The sequence below is a fragment of the Cynocephalus volans genome, chromosome 1 (genome assembly GCF_027409185.1).
Source record: "Cynocephalus volans isolate mCynVol1 chromosome 1, mCynVol1.pri, whole genome shotgun sequence".
In the NCBI taxonomy this organism is placed as follows: Eukaryota; Metazoa; Chordata; class Mammalia; order Dermoptera; family Cynocephalidae; genus Cynocephalus; species Cynocephalus volans.
In genome coordinates, this window is record NC_084460.1 from 23374201 (window position 1) to 23399847 (window position 25647).

Consider the following 25647-nt stretch of genomic DNA (forward strand, 5'->3'; position numbering starts at 1 on the left):
TTTGTTGGGAGCCTTCTGATAACAGCTTCAATCTCCTTTATTGTTATTGGTCTGTTCAGATTTTCTACGTCTTCACGGTTCAGTTTTGGGAGCTTGTGTGTGTCCAGAAATTTATCCATTTCCTCCAGATTTTCAAATTTGTTGGCGTACAGTTGTTTATAGTAGTCTCGAATGATTCCTTGTATTTCAGATGAATCAGTTGTAATATCGCCTTTTTCATTTCTAATTTTTGTTATTTGAGTCTTCTCTCTTCTTTTTTTTGTTAGCCATGCTAATGGTTTGTCAATTTTATTTATCTTTTCAAAAAACCAACTTTTTGATTCGTTGATCTTTTGAATTGTTTTTTGGTTTTCAATTTCGTTCAGTTCTGCTCTGATCTTAATGATTTCTTTCCGTCTGCTAACTTTAGGATTGGATTGTTCTTGTTTTTCTAGTTCTTTAAGGTGAAGTGTTAGGTTGTTCACTTGCCATCTTTCCATTCTTCTGAAGTGAGCATTTAATGCAATAAATTTTCCCCGCAATACTGCTTTTGCAGTATCCCACAGGTTTTGGTATGATGTATCATTGTTTTCATTAGTTTCAATAAACTTTTTGATTTCCTGCTTGATTTCTTCTTGGACCCATATGTCATTAAGTAGAATGCTGTTTAATTTCCATGTGTTTGTATAGTTTCCAGAGTTTTGTTTGTTATTAATTTCTAGTTTTAATCCATTGTGGTCTGAGAAGATACATGGGATAATTCCAATTTTTTTGAATTTACTGAGACTTGATTTGTGACCTAATATGTGATCTATCCTGGAGAATGATCCATGTGCTGCTGAGAAGAATGAATATTCTGAGGTTGTTGGGTGGAATGTTCTGTAGATATCTGCCAATTCCAATTTGTCTAGAGTCTTGTTTAGATCTTGTGTTTCTCTACTGATTCTTTGCCTAGATGATCTGTCTAATATTGACAGTGGAGTGTTCAGGTCCCCTGCTATTATGGTATTAGTGTCTATTTCCTTCTTTAGGTCTAATAGAGTTTGTTTTATAAATCTGGCTGCTCCAACATTGGGTGCGTACATATTTATGATTGTTATGTCTTCTTGATGGATCAGTCCTTTTATCATTAAGTAGTGTCCCTCATTGTCTCTTTTTATGGTTTTTAGTTTAAAGTCTATTTTGTCAGATATAAGAATAGCTACTCCAGCTCGTTTTTCTTTTCTGTTTGCATGGTAAATCTTTTTCCATCCTTTCACTCTTAGTCTGTGTGAATCTTTATGGGTGAGGTGGGTCTCTTGTAGGCAGCATATAGTTGGGTCCTGCTTTTTGATCCAGTCAGCCAGTCTGTGTCTTTTAATTGGGGAATTTAAGCCTTTAACATTAAGAGTTGTTATTGAAAGGTGTTGATTTATTCCTAGCATTTTATTGGTTGTTTGGTTGTCTTAGGTGTCTTTTGTTCCTTGCTTTCTGATTTACTGTTTGGTTTCTTTGTTTGTTGGTTCCTTAGGTTGTAGATAGTGTTTTTGTTAGCTTGTTTTCTCTTCCTGAATGCCATTTTTATTGTACTAGCGGGTTTAGATTTTTCTTAGGTTTTTATGGCAGTGGTAGTTATTTTTCAGGAACCAAACCCAGTACTCCCTTGAGGATTTCTTGTAAGGGTGGTCTTGTGGTAGTGAACTCCCGCAGTTTTTGTTTGTCTGAGAAATATACTATTTGCCCCTCATTCCGGAAGGATAGCCTTGCAGGGTAGAGTATTCTTGGCTGGCAATCTTTGTCTTTTAGTATTTTGAAAATATCATCCCATTCCTTTCTAGCTTTTAGGGTTTGTGATGAAAAGTCTGATGTTAACCTGATTGGGGCTCCCTTATAGGTGATTTGACGCTTCTCTCTTGCAGCTTTTAAGATTCTCTCTTTGTCTCTGAGTTTTGCCAATTTGACTATGACATGTCTTGGAGAAGGCCTTTTTGGGTTGAATACGTTTGGAGATCGTTGAGCTTCCTGGATCTGAAGATCTGTGATTTTTCCTATACCTGGGAAGTTTTCTGCCACTATTTTTTTGAATATGTTTTCAATGGAATCTCCATTTTCCTCCCCTTCTGGAATACCCATGACTCGGATATTTGAGCGCTTGAGGTTGTCTGATATCTCTCTCAGATTTTCTTCCATGTCCTTGATTCTTTTTTCTTTCTTTTTGTCTGCTTGTGTTATTTCAAACAGCCCATCTTCAAGTTCAGAGGTTTTCTCTTCAACTTCGACAAGCCTGCTGGTTAAACTCTCCGTTGTGTTTTTTATTTCGCTGAATAACTTCTTCAGTTCAGCAAGTTCTGCTACATTTTTTTTTCAGGACATTGATTTCCTTGTATATTTCCTCTTTCAGATCCTGTATACTTTTCCTCATTTCATCATGATGTCTAGCTGAGTTTTCTTGTATTTCATTCAGTTTCCTTAGAATTATCACTCGAAATTCCTTGTCAGTTATTTCAAGGGCTTCTTGTTCTATAGGATCTAGAGTATGAGATTTATTAACTTTTGGTGGTGTACTTTCTTGATTTTTTGTATTTCTGGTGTCTTTTTTTTGGTGTTTATTCATTGTTGCAGGGGGTTTCAGAGTCCACCGGTTTAAGACTAATGGCTAACTAGGATGTTGCTGTGGTTGCCAATTTGGTATGGCTCCCGCCGTGACTGCTCAGTTGGCCTCTAGTGTCTTGTGTGTGTGGTTGCCTCGGGTCTTGGGCTTCTCCGGGGATCCACCTTTCTGGTCAGCTTGTACTCTGCTGGGCTGGTGGATCACGTACCACAGGGTGTGTGATCTCTGTTGAGCTTTCACTTTCTGTACAGGACTTCTCCCCGTTCCGTGTGCTCTGGCCCAGGCTGTTAGATCGTGCAGTGGCGACCCCACCGGGTGTGTGGTTTCTGTCGAGTCTCCGCCTCCCTGGCCGCACGTCTCCCCCCTCTGTGCACACTGTGCTGGGCTGGGGCGTGTCTTCTGCACCCCTCGTCTATCAGCTGGGCCTTCAAGACCCTGCTCAGCACCACCTCGCCCAGGAAGTCTACCAGGTTTCTGCTAGGCACAGACGACCGGTCTCTCTGGGTGCCTTTGTAGCACTGTGTAGATCTTTCTCGGGTCTTGTTCACCTTTGTATCCCCCCGGTATAAACCGAGTCTAGTGCCCGCCTGCAGCCTGCTCTCCGGCAGGTTCAAGCGGACCTGGGAACTCTCCTACCACACACTATTCCCAACCAGAAATTCGTTAGGCTTTTTTCCAAACTGGTGGTCGCAGAGATGGTATCTGCCTCCCAGTAACAGGAAGTTTACCGGGGCCGGAGTCCAGGGTGTGGTGGAGTGACAGTCGGCCCGCCTGTACTTCCTAGCCCTCCCAAAACTGGTCGGGACGCCCCACACCCCCAGTCCTGCCAGAGAACCGCGGAGGGAGTGGGAGAGGAGGTCGGCCTGCAGGGTCCGGAAAGCCCCGCGCCAGGCCAAGCAAATGGGCTCAGTGATGGTCAGCAGGGCGGAGCTGCCCGCACCTGGGAAAATGGAGGCAGTACCGGGGCAGTGAGTGGCCTGGTGGTGCAGGCGTAAGCCGCGTGGGCATTCACCCCCCGAACAGAGCTGTGCCAGGGATCACTCACAGTGCTGTGCCAGGTCGGGCGCTCGCTCTGTCTCTGGTTTGTTGCCTTCCGTGTTCTCGGCGCTGCCGCCTCGGGCTGTTCAGTCGCGGCGCCGCTCGGGCGCTCCCAGGAGTCTTCTTTAATGCCGGCCTGAAACCTCAAATCCTGAATAGGGCAGCTGGCCGCCTTCTTCAGCGCGGCCCCGGTCTCCGGGATCCTGGCTGCATCCACAGCAACCCTGGCGCCGTGTTCCCTGTTTCAAGACTCACTTTTGCAGCTAAGAATCAGTTCTTTTCCTGCTCCACACTTCAAAGCTGTTGCCTGTAAGTGAGGCAGCCTCTCCTGCCGGGGGCAAAGTGGCGTTGAGCCCCCACGACCGGCCAGCAGCAGCAGTCCTCCCTTAAGAGATGGCCAGAGGAAGGTCCACAAGTTTCCCGGCTGCCTGAGGCCCAGTGGCCACCTTTTCCACCTCAGCTACTCCGCGCCAGCCGCCGCAGCCGCCGCCATCTTGAAACTCTCCCCTCATGCTTTTGCTTGTGTACTTCACCCTGATCCCCAGTAAAGGCACTTTCCCAGGGGTCTTCTCTCTCTTGCCTCCCACCTGCTGGGTTCACCCCACTCCCTGGGAACTGCTCCCATATGGCACGCTGCGTGGTGTGTTGCACCTCCTGTCTCTAGGACCTGTGGGTCCTTTAATTTCATATGCCTCTCTTGATTGTGATTTCCCCAGCCATGTTGGAGTGTTCCTTAAAGATCCCACCATGGGAACTTACTCCCCCATTTACAACACAGGCATTTGCTAAAGTATTAATATTATCATGTCAGTTACTGTCACTTCTTGTGATTACTTCCTGCCTTTAGCAAAGTCTAGTTGCAGAAGAAAACCTCTGCCAAGGATAACCAAGAGCATTCCAGCTCTGGTGCCTCACATTCGAGAAGGCAGGAAATGTGCAGAATGAACTGAAAGATTGGGACAAATTAAAGTGGCCTTTGGACCAAAGGCGTTGAATCTGAGAGTGATTGTCACTGGGGCTCACAGGACCCAAGAATATTTTAGAGCCTGAGGTAGGTGGGCATAGAGTAGGTACTTTAGAGCCTGTTCATTTCAATCAAGAAAATCTATTTCTAAATCCAGGGCAGAAAAAAGCTTCCAGAGTGTGAAGACTGGGTTCCTCCTGACGCAATAGTGCCTTTGCTGTTTACCCAGTGCTAAGCACACTTAGATACTTGTGGAAAAAGTGAAAATGCAGCAGAATAAACCGGTACATGACTGAGGCAGGATCAGGAGCAGGTACACGGAACATTGGCCACCACTCGCGGAGTGAGAACTGAAAGTGCCTCTAGGCTCAGATTAACCCCCCAAGTGACCCTGCCCACACAGGGTGAGCTCCAGAGACTACAGCAGCCAACTCCAGAGATGATGTTCATCTTAGCTTCTTTAATTTCAGTCAGATAGTAAACATTTACAAATTTTGTGTACAACAAAACAAGTACATGCAAAGTTATAAATATAGAAAATATAAAGTACATGCACATTTCAAAGACCAGTTAACGGTGTCCAGTTTGGGTTCTTATACAAAACTATTCAGTGCACATTGTAAGCCTAAGTTCCATGCAAAAGGGTTTCCCACAAATTAGGTATTTAGTACCTTACAAAACAATTAATGCATTAGATACTTCAGTTATTAAACTGCTCTAAAAGAAACTTCTAAGTTTGTCAAAAGCAATATATATTTTATATATACGTATTTTTTTTTTTTTACATAGAATACCCACACAATGCAAACCAATGACATTGCAGAACAGTAATATGTATCTGCTAGGTGACAATGTTGAACAATTCAGGGAGTAATTTTACCTTACTTAAATGACATTAACAGAATTTCCTTTTCTACTATAAGTAGATCATATTTCTATCATCTCCAACGTATTTTTTAGATTGTCTTCCTACTCTTTAATTCAAAAGCCAATTACAAAAACTAAGGACTTGACCTAATTCTGGTTTTTGACAATTATGAGCCAGAAATGAAGGAATGGAAGCATTTCTTTTCTTTGCACACTAACCATTTTCTTCATTACGTGATCCTCTGTGACGACTGTGCTTGGACAACTGCAGCTTTCCTCTATGTTAAAGTCTTCTGGTTTCACCCAAACAACATTAAAATCATTTTGGTTTCCAAGTAAATGAACAAAGGAGATTTGCTTTCAGTGTGTAGAAGGTAATCTAATTTTTGCCGCCTTAAATATCTAGAGTTTATGTTACTAACAAAAGGAATGCCACATGTAGGTGCTTTAATCATCCAAAATGGGAGGTGTCTCTCAGGGTACCACTCCCAGATGTTAGATTTTTCAGTCCCAGAAGATTTTCACTTATGTTACAGTAATGTTCATTCCCTGTGAAAATGTCCTCTGGCCAGTGGTCTTGTGTTGCACAGTATTTACTCTTGATGCAACAGCCTCTGTGCAGCCCGCACTGCAAAAGGCCAAGGGCTGCCACAGTCTCTGTGGACACAGCACATGCTCCAGTGGGCGAAGCCTGTGGCCCGAGAGCTAAGGATTTCTCGTGTTTGCTTTTTTTTTTTTTGAGTGAGTACCATGCGGCCTCCTTCCAAACTTGGCAGAAGTGCTGTCAGGTTGTCTTAAAACGGATGAGAAAATTTCTCTAAATTGCTATAAAACCACTGCTAAGTTGGGGCACTGGTATGCTGAGTCCTGGCTGCTGAAGGAGCTAGAGGTATTCAGGCAAAGGTATCTGAGGGCTGTTTTGAGATGTTTTAGCCTCAACCTGTTATAGTAGACTAAAAATAAGCCTAGAATAACCAGGGATTATTTGCTGTTATATTTTTCCTGGGCCAGCACTAGCATGGGCCTGTGAAGGACTCAATCAAAGGGGGCCTGAATAAACAGCATCCCAGGTCTACTCTACATTTCCCAGTGCCCATCAGTGTCAAGGGTGTTAGCCTATGGGGGACAAGGAGAAGCAAGAATGAGACGCCACTGCTGAAAGGGCTGCAGGTGGACACCCCCTCCCCAACCTGGAAAAAGATGAAAAAGATGGTGAAACAGGAAGACGTGCCTCATCCCACTATCAGGAAGATGAGGAAGGAGATGAGGAGGATCACAGGCGGGGAGGAGAGGAGGGCCAGGCTTGAGCCTCTCTGGTAATAAGCCTGCTGCTCCTTCTGGTACTGGGTGATACACATCTGCTCAACCACACGCTCCATTATCTTAATATCGGTCTCGGTGAAGTTCTCCCCTTTGGTGGTGGTGGTGACTGTGTGCTGCTTGACCGTGATGTTGACGCAGTCATGCACGAAGTTGTTCTGGTTGCTGTACTGATCCACCGGCCTGTAGTACACTTGGTTGGGGTAACGGTACATGTTTTCACGATAGTAACGGTCCTCATAGTCATTGCCAAAATGTATGAGGGGCCTGCTCATGGCACTCCCCAGCATATAGCCGCCGAGGCCTCCCACCACTGCCCCAGCTGCGGCAGCGCCTGCCATCTGCTTCAGGTTGGTTTTTGGCTTACTGGGCTTTCCCCATTGACTGTGGGTGCCACCTCCTTGACCCCAGCCACCACCACCATGAGGCTGTCCCCAGCCGCCACCATGGGGTTGTCCCCAGCCACCACCATGGGGCTGCCCCCAGCCGCCACCGTGAGGCTGCCCCCAGCCACCACCACCCTGGGGTGGGTAGCGGTTGCCTCCAGGGCTGCCCTGGCCCGGGTATCGGCTCCCCCCAGTGTTCCATCCTCCAGGCTTGGGTCGCTTCTTGCAGAGGCCTATGTCACTCCATGTGGCCACAAAGAGGACCAGCATCCAGCAACCAAGGTTCTCCATGATGACTGATCTGCAAAATAAAGAGGAGGGCATCAGCATCCTGTGTTTATGTTGAAACCACTGAATATTTGCTGGGTAAGGAATGAAGGGACCACAGAGCATCAGCTCCTCAGTCATAAACACTCTTTACACCCTGTACTTCTCCTTTGCAGCACTTAGGACAAAAACAATTATAAATAAAGGGCAAACACAACTCTTTCTCCTTCTCTAAGGACACATTGACCTGAAGTTAATTTCTAGCTCGGTTTCCTGGAATCTTTTCTTTTCTTTTAAAAGATGACCAGTAAGGGGATCTTAACCCTTGACTTGGTGTTGTCAGCACCACGCTCTCCCAAGTGAGCTAACTGGCTATCCCTATACAGGGACCCAAACCTGTGGCCTTGGTGTTATCAGCACCACACTCTCCCAAGTGAGCCACAGGCCGGCCCTGTTTCCTGGAATTTTGATATGGTAAAGATAACCTCCCACTGGTAAACTGCATCTAGACTGAGAGTACCTATAAACTCCTGGTGGGTTTACCATAGCTTTGAGCTTCTTTAGAGCAGTGATTCTTATAACTGGGCTCATCCTTGTGAGGAGGCTAGAAGCTGCACCCATCAGGCTGTCATAGGGAATACTGGCTCCTATGGGGCACAGAGCTTCTACACCAAGGAGAACCCTTTTCTGACCAATATGTACCTCATTCCCTTGTGCCCAAGTGGTCACTTGTGCGGATTAGGAGTGAAGACAATTCCCTGGCTGCTGTGTGGACCACTTGAGGACCCTGATGCATACCCTTCTGAGTAACTTGAGGCCAAGTGTCACCTATGGAAGTCTTGTGACTAATGTCCAGTTAAGAGGACCTCCAAGTACGTGTGCCAGTAATTAAGTAACTTTGTAAATAGCTGGCTCAACGTTTTCTTTCCTCTGCAAGAATGAAAGCAAGGAATAAGTCTCTCTTGTTTCCTGGTGTAAGAGTTATCTCAGGGGCTGGGGCAGTGCCTGGCACAGAGCAAGACACAATAGACATTTGTTAAGTGAAGCAACAAATATTCCCTGAACATATAAATGCCAAGAAGAGTTTCCTCAGTGGAATTCTCAATACCATGCTACCAGAAACAGCAAGCACCCCAGATTTTGCAAGCCCACTTGTAAATTCATCTTTCTCTCTGTCTCTCAAGATAGACAGACAGACAGACAGATGGGGCTGCTCTACATGGGATGAATTTTAGTTCAGCATTTAATGTTTTCTAAGTGATTTATTTTCTTCTAATTTTTGGTATAAAAGAAACATTTCTTATTTAAAAGGGCTAGCACAGTTTAGAAAACAACAAACAAACCAAATATCCTAAATGACAATTTATGATTGTTTGCAGAATATACATTCATCAAATTAAAAATCTCCTTTCAGATTAAAGATCTCATTTACCCTGGGAGGCCAGTTCCAAGGGCAGAGATCAAAGACATACAGTGGAGTGAATATTAAACAGGAGCAACAACTATACCCCAGGCCAAATCATATACTCCAAAATATCACTGTGTGCCATAAAGCCTAAAATGGCATACAATGTAACACTTAAGTTAGTCTTGTCCCCAGCACTGGGATTATCTTCAGATTTAAAAAAATTAGAAATTATTTTTCATATCCTTCAGGGCAAATGACTATATTCATAGGAATGTTAAATAAATAAATGAATTAACATCCTGTTTATGTTTCTACTGATATTATTGAAATTGAAAGTGGTCTCTTGATGGTTATAAGTAAATCAAAAGATCATGCCAACTTCCTGGAGACAAATGAAAATGAAAACACAACATACCAGAACTTATGGGATACAGCAAAAGCAGTTCTAAGAGGGAAGTTTATAGCAATAAATGCCTACATCAAAAAAGAAGACTTCAAATAAACAACCTAACATTATATCTCAAGGAGCTGGAAAGACAAGAACAAACCAAACCCAAAATCAGTACAAGGAGAGAAAGAACAGAGATCATGGCACGGGGGGGTGGGGTGGTGGTGGTGGTGGAGAAATAACAAAGATCAGAGCAGAAATAAATGAATTAGAGATTAAAATACAATACAAAAGATCAATAAAACAAAGAGTTTGTTTTTCAAAATGATAAACAAAATGACAAAACTTAGGTAGACTAACAAAGAAAAAAGAGAAGACTCAAATAAATAAAATACAGAATGAGAAAGGAGACATTACAACAGATACCATAAATACAAAAGATCATAAAAGATTACTATGAACAACTATAGGTGAACAAAATGGAAAACCTAAAAGAAATGGATAAATTCCTAGATACATACAATTTACCAAGGTTGAATCATGAAAAACTAGAAAACCTAAACAGACCAATAACAAGTAATGAGATTGAAGCAGTAATAAAAAGTCTCCCAACAAAGAAAACCCCAGAACCAGGTGGCTTCACTGCCAAATTCTACCAAGGATTTAAAGAATAACTAACACCAATTCTTCTTATACTCTTCCAAAAAATTGAAGAGGAGGGAATATTTCCAAACTCATTCTATGAGGCTGACATTAACCTCATACCAAACCAGAAAAAAGACACAACAAAAAAAGAAAATTATACGGGCCGAGCCCGTGGCGCACTCGGTAGAGTGCTGCGCTGGGAGCGCGGCGACGCTCCCGCCGCGGGTTCGGATCCTGTATAAGAGTGACCGGTGCACTCACTGGCTGAGTGCCGGTCACGAAAAAATGACAAACAAAAAAAAAAAAAAAAAAGAAAATTATAGACCAATATCCCTAATGATCACAGATGTGAAGATCCTAAAAAAATACTAGCAAACAGAATCCAACAACACATTAAAAGGATCACTCAACATGATCATGTGGGATTCATCCAAGGGATGCAAGGATGGTTCAACATATGCAGGTAAATAAATGTGATCATCATATCAACAGAATGAAGGAAAAGAACCATATAATCATTTCAATAAATACAGAAAAAGCATTTGATAAAATCCAACACACCTTCTTGATAAAAAACAGTCAACAAATTAGGTATAGAAGAAATGCTCCTCAATACACTAAAGGCCATATATGACAAACCTACAGCTAATATTATACTGAATGAACAAAAACTGGAGGCTTTTCTTCTAAGATGTGGAACAAGACAAGGATGCCTACCATCCTACTTTTCCCACTTTTATTCAACATAGTACTGGAAGTTCTAGCCAGCACAATAAGGCAAGAGAAAGCAAGGAAGAGCATCCAAACTGGAAAGGAAGAAGTCAAAGAATCCCTATTTGCAGATGACACGATCATATACATAGAAAACCCTACAGACTCCACCAAAAAATTACTAGAACTAATAAACAAATTCATTATAGTGGCAGGATACAAACTTAACAAACACACAAAAATAGCCTTCCTGCACCAATAATGAAACAGCTGAAGAAGAAATCAAGAAAGTAATCCCATTCTCAATAGCTACCCACAATATGAAATACCTAGGAGTCAGTTTAATCTAGGAGGTGAAAGAGCTCTACAATGAAAACTAAAACATGGGTGAAAAAAATTGAAGAGGACATACACAAATGGAAAGATATCCCATGTTCATGGGTTAGAATAATTAACATCATCAAAATGTCCATATTACCCAAAGCAATCTACACATTCAACACAAGCTCTATCAAATTACCAATGACATTCTTCACTTCACATCATTATCAATGACATTCTGAAATAGAAAAATGATTGTGAAGTTTGCATAAAACCACAAAACAGCCAACACAGCTAAAGCAATCTTGAATAAAAAGAACAAAATTGAAGGCATCACACTTCCTGACTTCAAAATATACTACAGTTTGATCTAAACCTTACCAGCTGGCAGCCCCCCCAAAACAAACAAACAAACAAAAACCCCGCAATAAAACCAAAAACAAATGTACTGTAAAGCTATAATAACCAAAACAGCATGGTACTGGCATAAAAGCAGACAAATAGACCAATGGAACAGAATAGACAGACCAGAAATAAACCCACACACTGATAGCCAACTGATATTTGATACAGGTGCCAAGCATATACAGTGAGGAAAGGACAACTTCTTCAATAAATGGTGCTACGAAAACTGGATATACATATGCAAAAGACTGAAACTAGACCCCTATCTCTCACTATACACAAAAGTCAACTCAAAATGGATTGAAGACTTAAAAATTTAAGACTCAAAACTATGAAACTACTAGAAGAAAACATAGGGGAAATGCTACACAAAATGGGAGTAGGCAGTTTTGTTTTGTTTTGTTTTTTAAAAGATGACCAGTAAGGGGATCTTAACCCTTGACTTGGTGTTGTTAGCAACACGCTCTCCCAAGTAAGCTAACCAGCCATCTCTATATAGCAATCTGAACCTGTGGCCTTGGTATTATCAGCATGACACTCTCTCAAGTGAGCCATGGTTTGGCCCTGGCAGTACTTTTTTGAATGAGACTACAAAGCACAGGCAACTAAAGCAAAAATCCAGAAATGGGACTACAGCAAACTTAAAAGCTTCTGCACAGCAAGGGACACCATCAATTAAGTGAAGAAACAACCTACAGAATGGGAGAAAGTGTTTGCAAACTACACACCAGAGAAGGGGGCTAATATCCAGAATATATAAGGAACTCAAACAACTCAACAGCAAAAACCCAAATAACCCAATTCAAAGGACCTGAACAGACATTCCTCAAAAGAAGACATACAAATGGCTAACGAGCACATCAAAAACTACTCAAAATCACTAATCATTAGGGAAATGCAAATTAAAACCACAATGAGATATCATCTTACCCCAGTTAGAATGGCTATTATCAACAAGACAAAAAATAACAAATGCTGGTGAGGATGCAGAGAAAAGGGAACCATCTTGCGTTGTTGGTGGGAATGTAAATTGGTACATCCACTGTGGAAAACAGTATGGAGGCTCCTCAGAGAACTGAAAATAGATCCACCTTATGACTCAGCTATCTCAGTACTGGGTATATATACCCAAAGGAAATGAAATCAATACATCAAAAAGACACCTGCACCCCATGTTCATCGTAACTCTATTCACATTAGGCAAAAGATGGAATCAACCTAAATGCCCATCAATGGAAGAATGGATAAAAAAAAAACTGTATATACACAATGGAATACTATTCAGCTATATAAAGAAATGATACCCTATCATTTGCAGCAACGTGAATGGAGCTGGAAACCGTCATGTTAAGTGAAGTAAGTCAGGTACAGAAAGACAAATACCACATGCTCTCACTCATATGTGGAATCCAAAAAAAAAAAAAAAGTGGTTCTCATAGAAGCAGAAAGTAAAATAATGGTTACCAAAGGCCAGGAGTGGAGGAAGGTTGGGGGTTGGCGAGGGCTAACAGGTACAAAACTACGCTATCTACCCTAAGCGAATCACAGGGCAGTATATGCATTTTTTTTTTTTTTTAAGATGACCAGTAAGGGGATCTCAACCCTTGGCTTGGTGTTGTCAGCACCACGCTCAGCCAGTGAGCCAACCGGCCATCCCTACATAGGATCCAAACCGGCGGCCTTGGTGCTATCAGCACCACACTCTCCCAAGTGAGCCAAGGGCCATCACAGTATATGCATGTATTGAAACAGCACACTGTACCCCACAAACATGTACAAGTAAATGTTAAAATAATAATAATAAAAAAGAATTCCATCAACTTCAAAGATCTCTGAAGTTAAAGAGAAAAGATATTTGTATTTCTTAGGATTATGAAGAGACAAAGAAATAAAAAATCCAGTCAAGTAAAAAATAAATAAATAAATTTAATAAACTAAGAAAACATTACAGGCAGTGTATTTAGACACTGATGAGTGAAAAATTAAAGTTATAAAACATTAAAAAAAAAAAAAGAGATCATGCCAATTAGGAGTTCTGGAGGCTCTTTTGGGAGGGGACCAGAGGGGCAGGGTCCTGGGACACCCAACTGAGTGCTCCACTCCCCCCACATCTGCCAGGCCCCAGGCTCTGCAGGCCTGCTTCCCCGACCTACTCAACATTTTCTCATGGGGCCCACCTCCTGGCCTCCCTGCTGCTCACACACCTTAGGGAACTGAACTAGGGAATGATCGCCTCAGCCACTTACTCCCAGTCTAAAGGCTTTTTATGCCAACTTTCTCATTCACTCCAATGAGTCAAACCTGCCCTGGAGTTATTCCTGAATTTTCTCTCAGAGCCTACACTGGATTTTTTTTTGCAAATCTTATCAGCTTTACCTTGAAAATAAATCCTATGTCCCTTTGCTTCTCAGCAGCTCCCGTCCAGCCTCCCTGCTTCTTCTGTAGTCCCCACCATGTGTTCTCCTTTTTCTTCCAATTTATTTTTTATTGAAGCATTATTGATTACACATATTTGTGGGGTATAAAGTTGAGTATCAATAGTTGTGTACAATGTGTGATGGTCAAATCAGGATAGTTAGCTTATTCATCATTACAATTACATAATCATTTTTTGTGTCCATTAACCAATTTCTCATTAATTTCTCACCTACCCCCTCCCTTTACCCCTTCCCCTCCCCTTTCCACTTCTAGTAACCACAGTTCTGTTCTCTCCTTCTAAAAGTTCGATGTATTATTGTGACTATTTTTCTTTCTTTCTGTCTCTTTCTTTTTTTTTTTTTTTTTTTTTTTTTTTTTTTTTTATTTTAACTTTCTTGTTTATTTATGAATTCAGCTTCCTCTTATGAGTGAGGATATGTGGTATTTCTCTTTCTGCACCTAGACTGTTTCACTTAACATAATTTTCTCCTTTTAATATGCAGGTGACCTCATGCCACTCCCCTCATCCCCAGGTGGCATTCTCTCATACTCAGGATGAAATGCAAAGTTTGCCCTCCCCTCCCCAGCCTCCTGCTGCTCCTCAAACCCACAGTAAATCTCCATCTCTGGGCCTTTGCACTTGTTGTGCCCTGGGCCTGGTAGGCTCTTCCTCCAGCTTCTCATGTGGCTCATGTCTGCTCAAATGTCTTCTTAGGGGGGCTCTTCACACCACTCTTCCTGAAATAGCACCCGCTATCCTATCATATCCCCTGCCCCAGCTTCATTTTTTACTAGAGCAGTTATGGGTACTTGGCTTATTCTATTGTTTGTTATACGTTCATTGTTCATCTTCTGCACTGGAATGTAAGCTCCTACAGGGCAGGGGTTTCAGTTGTCCACAGCAGTGTCCAGATAAATGCTGAACAAGTAAATGAGTGTAAAAAAGTCCATAATAAGTCATAAGGAATAATCACACTAAAAATTACTTACAATGGATATCTAAAAAGAAACATATTTATAAATTTCCAAAAGTCTTTTCTGCACTGGCCAGCTAGCATCTTCAATTCCCTTAAATAAACATTTATTTCATATGTCAGCCACTGTGGTAGACTCTGGCTGGCTGGAGATATTACCTGAAATGGGCAAGGTGGGAGGAAGAAGATGCTGCAGGGGATTGCCACTGAGTCAAGCTTTAAACATGTCCCGCCCAGGCTGTATGAGTCACAGCTGTCTGAGCTCATAGAGACACGTGAGCAGGCAATGACAGCACAGAGTGATGGAGGCACAGAGGAGAACTGCGCACAGAAAGTGGCTGTCCCCAGACAGCATTCAGAGTAGAGATAGGCATTGAGAGCGGAACTGGCAGGTCTGGAGACTCTGGGGGGTGGAGCTTCAAGTGTGCAGTGGGGAGGCGGGCAGGTAACAAAGGGCCTACAAGCAAGGTGAGCAGACATCCTGACTTACCTGGGACAGTTTACACCTATTGTTCCTGCACTAATATTATAGCATCTCTTTCATTCCCAAAAGTGTCCCAGTTTGGATGCTAGACTATAAGGTCAGCCTAGTTATAAGGCATGTTAAGTAGTCTGGACTTAATCCTGAAGGAACTGGATACTGGATAAAGTTGGATAATCATAGAATATATTAAGACAGGACAAGTTTTTTTTTGGTGGCTGGCCAGTATGGGGATCCGAACCCTTGACCTTTGTGTTATAATACCAGCTCTAAACCAACTGAGCTAACCGGCCAGCCCCAAGATGGGACAATTTTAACATCAGTTGAACACAAGAAAAGCAACATTTAATTATGAAAAGTATTAAAAACAACATCTACATCTGAAGAATCATTTCTAAAGAGAAACTCAAAACTTACATGAGACCTTGGTGAATGTCTTTCTATCTGTGATAAAAGTAGGAAGATCTTATATTGTTTATTTATTTTTTATTGGAATTTAGTTGGTTGTACATATCTGAGGGGTACAGCATTGAATATCAATACCTGTGTGCAATATGTGATGTTCAAACCATGATAATTAGTATATTCAACATTATACGATGTAATCAATTTTCATGGCCTTTTACCAATTCCTCTCTTACTCTCCCCACTCTACAAATTCGGCCACCAAAATTCAGAAAGGTCAAGTGGCATCTCTGTGCTTCCAGTGTTGGTTAGTGAAATTGCCAAGAATGGAAACTGGGTTTCTGAATCCCTGTTGTTCTATGACACTATTCATCTTAGATATTCTCTATAAACAGGTTGTGGCCTAGTCCTCTTGCACATTTCAAGATATCCTTTTAAGTATCTGATAAAGGTCAATACCTATTTATCATTAAGAAGAGTACTAAGAATACTCTCAGAAGACAATAAAAGGAAGCTACCCTAACTTGATAAAAGTTATAGGAAAAAACCAGCACTCATAATGGATAACCTTTGAATGCCTTCCCTTTAAGATCAGAAACAAGACAAGGATGTCCATGGTCACAGGACTGAAAGTCCTGTCCAATGACATATGCAAAGAAAAAATAGCAGCAGGTGGAACAACTGCAAGGAAACAGCTCAAGCTGACATTATGTGCAATTAATGTGATCATATGCATAGAAAATCCAACAGAATCAATAAAGGTAGCATGAGAACCAATATTTGAGTTCAGCAAAGTTGTGGGATACAAGATCACCCTACAAAAATCAACAGCATTTCTCTACACTAGCAATAACTGACTAGAAGACAAAACAGATAATTATAATAGCAACCAAACTGTAAAGTATGTAGGAATCGGCTTTGCTAATAAAAAGATAAAACTTCCATGGGAATTTTATGGTGCGTAGGAATTAAAACTCTAATATAAAGAACATAGAAGATGATCTGAAAAAATGGAAAGGCATTCCATGGTCTTGATTGGGATAACTCTGTATTATGAAGGTGTCAACTACCCCAAATGAACCAATAACATCAATAAAATGCCAATCAAAATTCCAGATGGATCTTTTTAGGAGTTCAATAAACTCACATGGAGAAAGAAATGCCCATGAATAGCAAAGCCAACTTTAAAAAGGAGGAGCAGAGAGGAGGGAATCTTCTGTATCAGACATGAAATCATACTACAAAGCCATAGTAATAAAGACTTAGATGGTAATAGCTCAGGAACAGACCAACAGACCAAAGAAAACAAAACAGCAAGTTCAGAGATAAATCCATGTATGTATAATTTAACAGGAACTTGATAGATGATAAAGTGGGCACAACAAATCAACAGAGAAGGAAGGTTTGATACTGCTGGGAAACTGGAGAAAAATAAAACTGAATCCCTAACGTCATATGCAGAAATGTACTCTAGATGGATCAAAGACCTAAATGTGAAAGGTGAAAGTATGGCGTTAGAAGATAGGTGAACGTATCCCTGACCTGGAGAGGGAGTCAGAGAAGAACTTAAACCAAAAGCACATGCCATAAGGCAAATAACTGATGAATTTGATTAGATAAAAATTAAAAATTCTTGTTCACACTGTGAAGAAGACTATGTACAAAGTTAATAGAGTACACATGGCAAAAGCAAGTTGTAGTACTGTAGACCCTCCTTATCTGAGGGGGATAAGTTCCAAGGCCACCAGTGAGTGCCTGAAACCATGGATAGTACCAAATCCTATATACACTATGTTTTTTTCTATACATACTATGTTTTTCCCTATACATACATATATACCTATAATAAAGTTTAATTTATAAATTAAGCACAATAAGAGATTAACAACATTAACCGATAATAAAATAGAACAATTATGAAAATATATTGGAATAAAAGTTATGTGAATGTGCTCTCTCGCTCTCAAAATATTTTAATATTTTTGGACTGCAGTTGACTGTGGTAACTGAAACTGTAGAAAGCAAAACTGCTGATAAAAGGGGACTATGTATTTAAAATCAACAGAGGATTCACTACTAGAACCTACAAGGAATTCTTGCAGAGCAATAAGAGACAGTAATTCCAACAGAAAAATGTCCAAAAGATATAAACAATTTACAGAAGAGGGAAACTCAAAAAGATGTGAAAAGATATTCAAAATCATCAAGAATCTGATAAAATGAGACAAAGAATAATATATCACGTATGCTTATTAGGCTAGCCAAAAAAAAGAAAGTTGGATAATGCCCAGAGGGCAGGGGCGTGGGAATATAGGAACCCACATGGCTATCAGAGGTGCTTGGATGGTACAACTGAATAGGAAGAATGAAAATAAATGACTGTTCAACACAAAAAAGAAGAAAACAGAAAGAGAAAATTTTAAAATAAACTGTCATAGTTATAAAAAAATTAAAATAGAGATAAGAGTAGAATTTAATAAATAAAACCCAGAAAAATGTGGAATTTCTAGATATAATCAAGAGTTATTTGCAAATGTAACACACACACATATCACTAGAAAACACAACAGCTCTGTATTGGGAATGAGTAAGGGGAAATAACTTTATAAAGAGAAGGCTTTAAAGAGATAACAAATTACTAAATATAACTTTGTTTTATGAATTAAAAATCTGTGTGAGATGGACTGCCTTTCTATTAAAATGTAAATTACAAAAATTAACTTTAGAATTAGTTCATTCAACAAATATCTATGGAATAACTAGTAATAAGCCAGTTTTTAAAGAAATAGAAAACTAGAATTGACCGATAACAATAGAAATAGAAAAAAAGTTGTCAAAAATTACATATTGCAATGTAATATTTATCACACAATAACTTATTGATTAGGTTAACAAATATTTTAAGTGTTTTCTAAATTTCTAGTATTGTGACGGAGGCTGAGGACCCAATGGTGAAAAAGATACTGAAGTTTGGTGAGTTCAAGGACAAAAAAGGAGCTCAAGCTTCTGGAGCCTTGAGGGGGAAGCTTCAATTTTATTCTGAATGCAGTGGGGAGCCATTAAAGGGTCTTAATAGTAGAGTAACAGCATAGGATTGTTTTTGAAAAAGCACATCCTGACTGTTGTGTACAGAAGAAAAGTTAGTGGGGCAAGAATGGAAAAGGGGAGACAGGAAGCTACTGAAGGAAGATGGCCCAGTGGCCTGGGATGGCATCCATGCAGGTGACCAGCTGCGAATAAATGAGATGTATTTTGCAGAAAGAACCAATAACACTTGCTAATGGGGTGGATGGGGGAGTGAGAGTTGCCCGGATTTGCGGCTTTCCTAACCAGGTGGATGGTAGTGATGCCACCTACTGAAATAGGAGAAACTTGTGGGTCATGCTCGGGAAAGAAAAACATGAGTTTTAGTTTGGACACATAAACTTTGCCCCACCTGTGAGACACCCAAGTGGGAGTATCAACTTAGGCAATTGTGATAAAAATCTGGATCTCAGTAGAAATAAACATTTGAGCATCTGCACCTGAGATGTAGTGTTCATGGCCACTAGGATAAAAGGTCAGGATGCAAACCCTAATATGCAGGTTGGCATTGTTAGCCACCCTGACATAGCCTCCAGCAGTTCGGTTGCCCAAACCCAAAAGAAAATACCACCCAACTGATTTTAACAGTTTAGTAAAAGAGGAATACACTGTGACCAATACGGATTATTTTAGGAATAAAAGAATGGCTCAAAATCAGAAAATCTAATAATAGGAGGAAAAAAAATCTATCAATAAGGAGGAAAAAAATAGGATTTTCTCCAAATGTTGAAAAGTTTTCAATTGAAATCAATATCTATTCCTGATATGTTTAAAAGTTTAAGCTATTTTTAAAAAGTATCTATAAGACTGGAAGGATAGTTCCTTTCCATTGTCAAGAATTGCTCTCACCAAAACTAAGCCCATACCCTATTGTAATTCTTTTTTTTTTTCCTGACCAGTAAGGGGATTGCAACCCTCGGCATGGTGTTGTCTGCACCATGCTCAGCCAGTGAGCCCACTGGCCATCCCGATATAGGATCTGAACCCGTGGCCTTGGCACTACCAGCGCAGCACTCTCCCGAGTGAGCCATAGGGCTGGCCCTACCCTACTGTAATTCTAAGAGGAGAGGCATTTCCATTAATGTGGTAAACAAGACAATAATGCAATCTATCACTGCTATTATATTAGATGATCTGGAAGTTCATCTAGGTATGATTTTCTAACTGGAACATCCAGGAAAATCATCCAAAAATGTCTTAGAATAAATAAGTAAAATCATTAAGGTGGCAATTTTTGAAATCAACATACTCGGGTACTTCAAAAAGTTCATGAAAAAAATGGAATTAAAAGATAATACAAATCCTTCCATGAACTTTTTGAATACCCCTCGTACAAAAAAACCAGTGAGTCTCTAAATCAACTGTAATTAATTAAAAGATTTAGCGAGGAAAAAACACTCCATTCATAATGGCAATTAAAGATTCAATTTATCTAGGATTTAACCTAAAAATAAATAGTAGGATTTGTATGAGAAAGCTATATAAATTTTACTGAGACATTAAAAAAGACTAGAAAAAGAGAAAGACATACAATATTTTTGGTTGGGAAAACCAATGTTGAAAGATTATCAATTCAGCTCCAAATAATCCATAAAGTCAACACAATTTTAGTCAGAATTCAAAGGGGATTTTAAAGAACATGATGAAATAATACTCAAAATTAAGAGGACTGAAGGAATTTTTAAATGAGAAGAAAATCCAGGGTGCACATGGCCTGTCAGTAACCAGAAAGCAAGGCTACAATAAGATCGAGCGGCATTGGTACGTTAGCAGAACAGCAGAGGGATGGGACTACTGAGAAGGTACAAAAAGACCCACGCATTGCCTCATTAGACTGGGACTGACAGTAAGAGCTGGTATGAACTTGTCCCAAGGTCATAACAGCCCAAGGCGATGGACCTAAGATCTAAGTATAGCGACCAAAGCTTTCCAGCCCATTAAGGTACTGTGCTGAGAACCAAACTTCTGATAGAACTTGAACCTTAATTGGTTAAATTGGGAAATGGCAAGGATCAAACAGCCCCCGACCCTCACCCCACACTGTCTCCAGGGAAATTTCCTGTTTTTCCTGAGCTAAGTAAACTCGCTTGTTCTATTTTAATTTTTTGAGGTTATTGCTCCTTAAAGAATTTGATGCAAGCCACACAAAATTTCGCAAGTTCTGGAGTAGTAGTTTTTCTTTGGCACCCTGAGGCCCAGCTCTGGACTAAATCCAGGGCAAAGGGGCCCCAATCATCAGAATTACCTGAGGAACTTTTTTTTTTTTTTGGCAGCTGGCTGGTGCAGGGATCCAAACCCATGATCTTGGTGTTATGAGATGATCTCTAACCAACTGAGCTAATTGGCCAGCCTAACCCTAGGAACTTTTTAAAAACAATATTGCTGAAACCTATCTCAGGCCTGAGGGTGTCTAGCAATGAGATTTGGGAAATTATAAAATTTCCCCAGGGAACGGTCCGGTCACTCCTAGCTAGGCTTCGGAGTCAATCCTCAGGAGTCCAATACTTAACATTTATAATGCTTTTCACAAAAGACCACACCTCCTTTCAAGTGATCACACAGCACTGTAACAGCACCAAGTAGAGTATAGTAGGAGAAAAACGATTATTTAACAAATTGAGAAAAATATTCTCCCAACTATAAGAACTGCTGCACATACTATTCACTTAAGTGTTATTTTATAAGGCTGTAGCCATTACTGGGTTAGATACAGACATGTTTTGAATGTTTAATATGCAGCAGTTCACAGCACGTGCAGTTGGCTTGGAAGAAGAAATAAGATCTGAAAAGGGAGAATGGAATAGGTAAGTTAAAACTACACTTTAGAAAACCTTTCAGCTTGGTTTTGTCAGTTGGTTGAGAGTCACATTCAGTGTCAATATGATGCAAAAATGTTTGTCATTGTTGTTTTATTATAGTTTTTTAAATGGTTGCTCCCTTATATGATTCAGCAAAATTCTAGAGAAAGTTGTGGCCCTTTCTCTGCAAAATCAAGCCAAATTTACAAGAAATGATGATGCAATTAGGTATGAATTACACATGTAGACCCAAGTGGCCTCGGGAGCAAGGGATTGTGATCACAGTCCTTCCTGGCTCTCATTTTCTGTGACAGTTGGTGACATTCAACCATCAAGAGACCAAAGAGGTTCTGCAGGGTACATACAATCTGTTGTGGCTGAGTTAAACTGGATTGGTGCCTCTGGGACGACAGAACGCTTTCGCTTGGCTGAAAACTGTTGTTTTAAAATATCTTCAGGACTCCTTAAAAACAATATAAGAAAAACTATAATTGATAAATGAATCTAAGAACTGCTTCTTAAAAAGAAAAACCTAATATACAAGTTACCTAAACGTCTGAAAAATTTTCTCAAGAAAAAAATGGAACGATATGAAACCAGGTCAACTAAAAATGTTTTATTCTAAAAAGCAAACATGATAATAACCTTTTCATCTTTCTCTAACACACAGAAAACTGTTGGTCAGTTTCATTTTAAAAACTGAAACCTGTGAACTATTTTCAAAAAATTACATTATTTAGTGTAAGCAATACATCAGCAAAAAGAAAATTGAGATCACCTCTAGTTTCCATTAAAACTGATTTTCTGTGTTTTTCCTTTCAGATTTTTTTTTTTTTTTTTTTGCAGCTGGCCTGTCCAGGGATCCAAACCCTTGATCTTGGTGTTAAAACACAGTACTCTAACCAACTGAGCTAGATAGCCAGCCCTTCCTTTCAGATTTGTCACATTTGATTCATGAGTCAGATAGTTTAGTTACCTGCACTGTGACTTAGCTTTTCCCCATATATCACAGGCTCCAAAATCATGATTTTTGATGGTTACATAATGTTCCTTTAAGTTAATGTGCCATGATTTTCCTAGCTATTGCCCTGCTGTTATACATTTAGGTTGTCTCCCAGTTGGTTCTAATTTTAGATCATCCTGCTTGGAATTTGCCTGCATATGGCTTTTTTTTTTTTTTTTTTTTTTCCTTTTCCTTGTTTCTTCCATTACAGATAAATTCCAGGAGTGGAGTTTCTGGGTCACAGCTTCCAACTTAATGCACCATATTGCTTTACAAAAGGATTGTACTGATTTACAGTGTCCCTAGTGGGGTGTGAACAGGAAAAAGAATAAAGCATACATACCAAGGGTCAGTTTTACATAGATGGTAAATCTTTGCAACAAACCCAGGAAATAGGTATGATTTCCTCCATTTTATGAATAAACAAAAGGAGGGTCGGGAAATTAGTTAACCTGTCTGAAGTCACAAAGTTGGTTGAAAAGGCCTCTTTCTAACCTCAAAGCCCTGCCACCTGCCTTGATACCTGAATATGCAAATTTCAGGCAACCTTCCAGCAGGGGTTGCTGTTACTAACGCTGTTTTTGTTAATTTAATGAATATAAAATCATAGACCAAACTTATTTTAAGTTGCATTTTATTTTGTAAATGACTCATCATCTCACCATTTATCTACTATAATCTTAATATTTTTCCCTTCACAAGTATGAAAAACTTGTGTCACATAAAAAAACATACAAATCACATGCTAGTTCTGCTTTCTTTCCCTTTTGGGTTAGTTCTTTTTCACTGTAAGAGCTTCTCAGTATTTATATAGCTAAAATTGTTCCTTTTCATCAGCGATTTTTTTCTTCTTCAAATCTGAGAGTTAATTTTTCCAAAGGTCTGACATTTTTATTCAATTTTCTGTTCCTATTTTTCGGATAACTAGGTTTGCAAATATCTTTAGTCTTATTCTACCCGTTGTTTTTTGTAAGAAAAGGGAAATATCTCAAATATTCAACATGTGGGGTACTGCTTAATAAACCGTGATACTCTAATACAGGAAAATAACGCAACCATGGAGATCAATGGGATTACGGCGGTGAAATTGCATTACGTTGTATGTGAATTTGGAGGCTAAGAAACAAAACCAAGCTGTGGCTTTGCTATGGTGAGGAAGGATGTGACAGTCGTGGAATTAAAGGTAAAACAAACAAACAAAACCTATTTGCTACAGCTACTACAAGGAGAAAAGGAAAAATCCTTTCAAAGGGACAGTAAAAATGGATTTCTCCCCACTGTTTAATAAGAAACTTGAAGGCGCCTGCCGCACAGGTGGAGGACGCTGGTTATCAGAGGACCTCCACCCGGCGTGGGTCCCCTCCCTTGAAGCACCCCTGATGGCAGGGTTCTCTCTCCAGAGGGACAGGAAAGAATGTGAACAGCGAAGCTTCGGGTCCCATCTGGGGCGGGCCGCAGCCCTGAGCCCCGACCGCGGAATCCAGCCGCAGCCCCCAGCCCTCGGGCGTCTCCGCTACCCCTGCCGCGAGTGCAGGGCGGGGCCCCCACGAGACCCCTCCCCCGCCAGGGCCTGAGGCCTCACCCACGCCCGCCCCGTCCTCCGGAGACTGCGAGGGGACCCGGCTGCGGTCTCGCACAGAACAGTTCCGGCCGCGAGGATGAAGGGCGGGGCCGTCTCCCGGGAGGACGCGGCGGTGGTGACGGGAGGCCCGGAGGCCCGGGGCCCCGGGCAGGCGCCCCGCTCCGCATCCCCGCGGCGTACCTTCTGGGCACCGGGGAGGGGCCCGGCCTGGCCAACGAGCGTCCTGTCCCCGCCCCAGCCTCTGCCTGCCGGCTCGGAGGGTCGTCCAAATGGCCGGGAGCTGGGAAACCCCGTGGTCCCCAGGCGCCCCTCCTCGGTTCTCCCCGCCGAGCGCCCCAGCGGAGCCGTGTGCGGCCCGCCTCGGGTTCGCCACTTCCCCGGGCCTGTGGCCCGCGCGACTCGCCCGTCCCGCACCCACGCGCGGTGGGGGCAGCAATGATTAGACACCTTGGCACCAACATCCCTCCGGGGGCCCCCGCCAGCCCCCTGCCCCATTCCCAATACACGGGGGCTTTCCTAACCCGAACAGCAAAGCCCTGCAGAGCCATCCGAAGAGTCGAGCCCACCCGGGCAGGCCTGACACGCGCCACGCGCCCACCGGGGAGCCCCCAGCCCCTCCTCGCTGCCAAGGTCCAGACCCCACCCGGCCGTGCGCCCTCGCGCCTTGGCCCCAAGGCCCGGGGCTCACGTTCGGCGTCCTCGGCCCCCGCCCCCCGCCGGCTGTTTACCTGCCTGGGCCGGGAGCAGAGGAGAAGCAGCTCGCAGCGCCGCGGCTGTCAGCGACTGGCGCGGAGGGCGGGCGGCGCGCGGGGCCGAGGAGGCGGGGCCGGGGGCGGGGAAGCGAGGCGGCGGCGCTGCTCGCAGGCGAAGGTCGGCGCGGCACCAATTACGGCGAGACCTCCGGTGCGGAGGTGCAGCGGTGCAGCCGGCCGCCGGGGTTTACATTAAAAGGTGCTGCGCTTCCCAGCAGGGCCAGGAATGAGTCACCGGAAAAACGAGTTGAGATTGGCTTAAACACTTGCATCAGTTGATACCGCCTACGGGTGCCATCGCTCCTTGACGTTGCTTATTGACTATAAAAATCATCTTTAACGGGAGATTCGGTGTAAAGCCCCAACTCCCCGTTACATAATGGAGAACTCGAGAAAATGAAAGGATAGGGAATGAAAAAGCAATCTCTGGAACTTCGGTAGCCAGAAACTTCTAAAGAGGAAAAAAATTTCGCTTATCCTGGACTGAGGCCAGTATTTATGAATTTTCACATAAACCCTTAACAGTTGAGGCCTAGAAAGGACATTGACCATCACCTATGCCTTTATTTATTCACTCTCTGCTCCTTATTCAATGTAAAAGAGATAATTTAGGTTATGATATTGACAAATGAGAAAAATGCACTGCATTTAGCAAGCCCTCTCAGCTCGTCACGTGAGCTGTCTTGTATGAAGCAGAACGGTATGTTCTTGCTCGTGACTCCTGCTGAGAAATTAGATAGGGGGTTGCCTCATTTAAAGGAAGGGCAGGGATGAAGTGATAGAAGGACAGGAGTTAGAGCCAGGGGAACCATATACATTATTACCCAACTTGGGGCACTTTTGAGAATGAAAGGGGCATCA

The 25647-nt window shown here is 41.8% G+C and overlaps 1 protein-coding gene across 2 annotated transcripts; it reads right to left on the minus strand.

The window, feature by feature from the left end:
• Positions 1–5011: 5011 nt before the first annotated feature.
• PRNP (prion protein (Kanno blood group)) lies at positions 5012–24961 on the minus strand. Of its 2 annotated transcripts, XM_063110039.1 has the most exons (3): positions 24763–24828; positions 21815–21912; positions 5012–7445 (listed from the first exon to the last, which is right to left on the minus strand). In XM_063110039.1, exon 3 carries the CDS (start codon positions 7433–7435, stop codon positions 6671–6673), a length of 765 nt encoding a protein of 254 aa, XP_062966109.1. In that variant the 5' UTR covers positions 7436–7445; positions 21815–21912; positions 24763–24828; the 3' UTR covers positions 5012–6670. The 2 variants fall into 2 exon arrangements, with proteins under 2 accessions (XP_062966109.1, XP_062966104.1); XM_063110034.1 differs by lacking the exon at positions 21815–21912 and having other exon boundaries at positions 24763–24961.
• Positions 24962–25647: the final 686 nt, after the last annotated feature.

What these genes read in the sequence shown, in the direction of transcription:
- PRNP (XM_063110034.1), bottom strand. Translation starts at nt 7,435, where the DNA reads ATGGAGAACCTTGGTTGCTGGATGCTGGTCCTCTTTGTGGCCACATGG.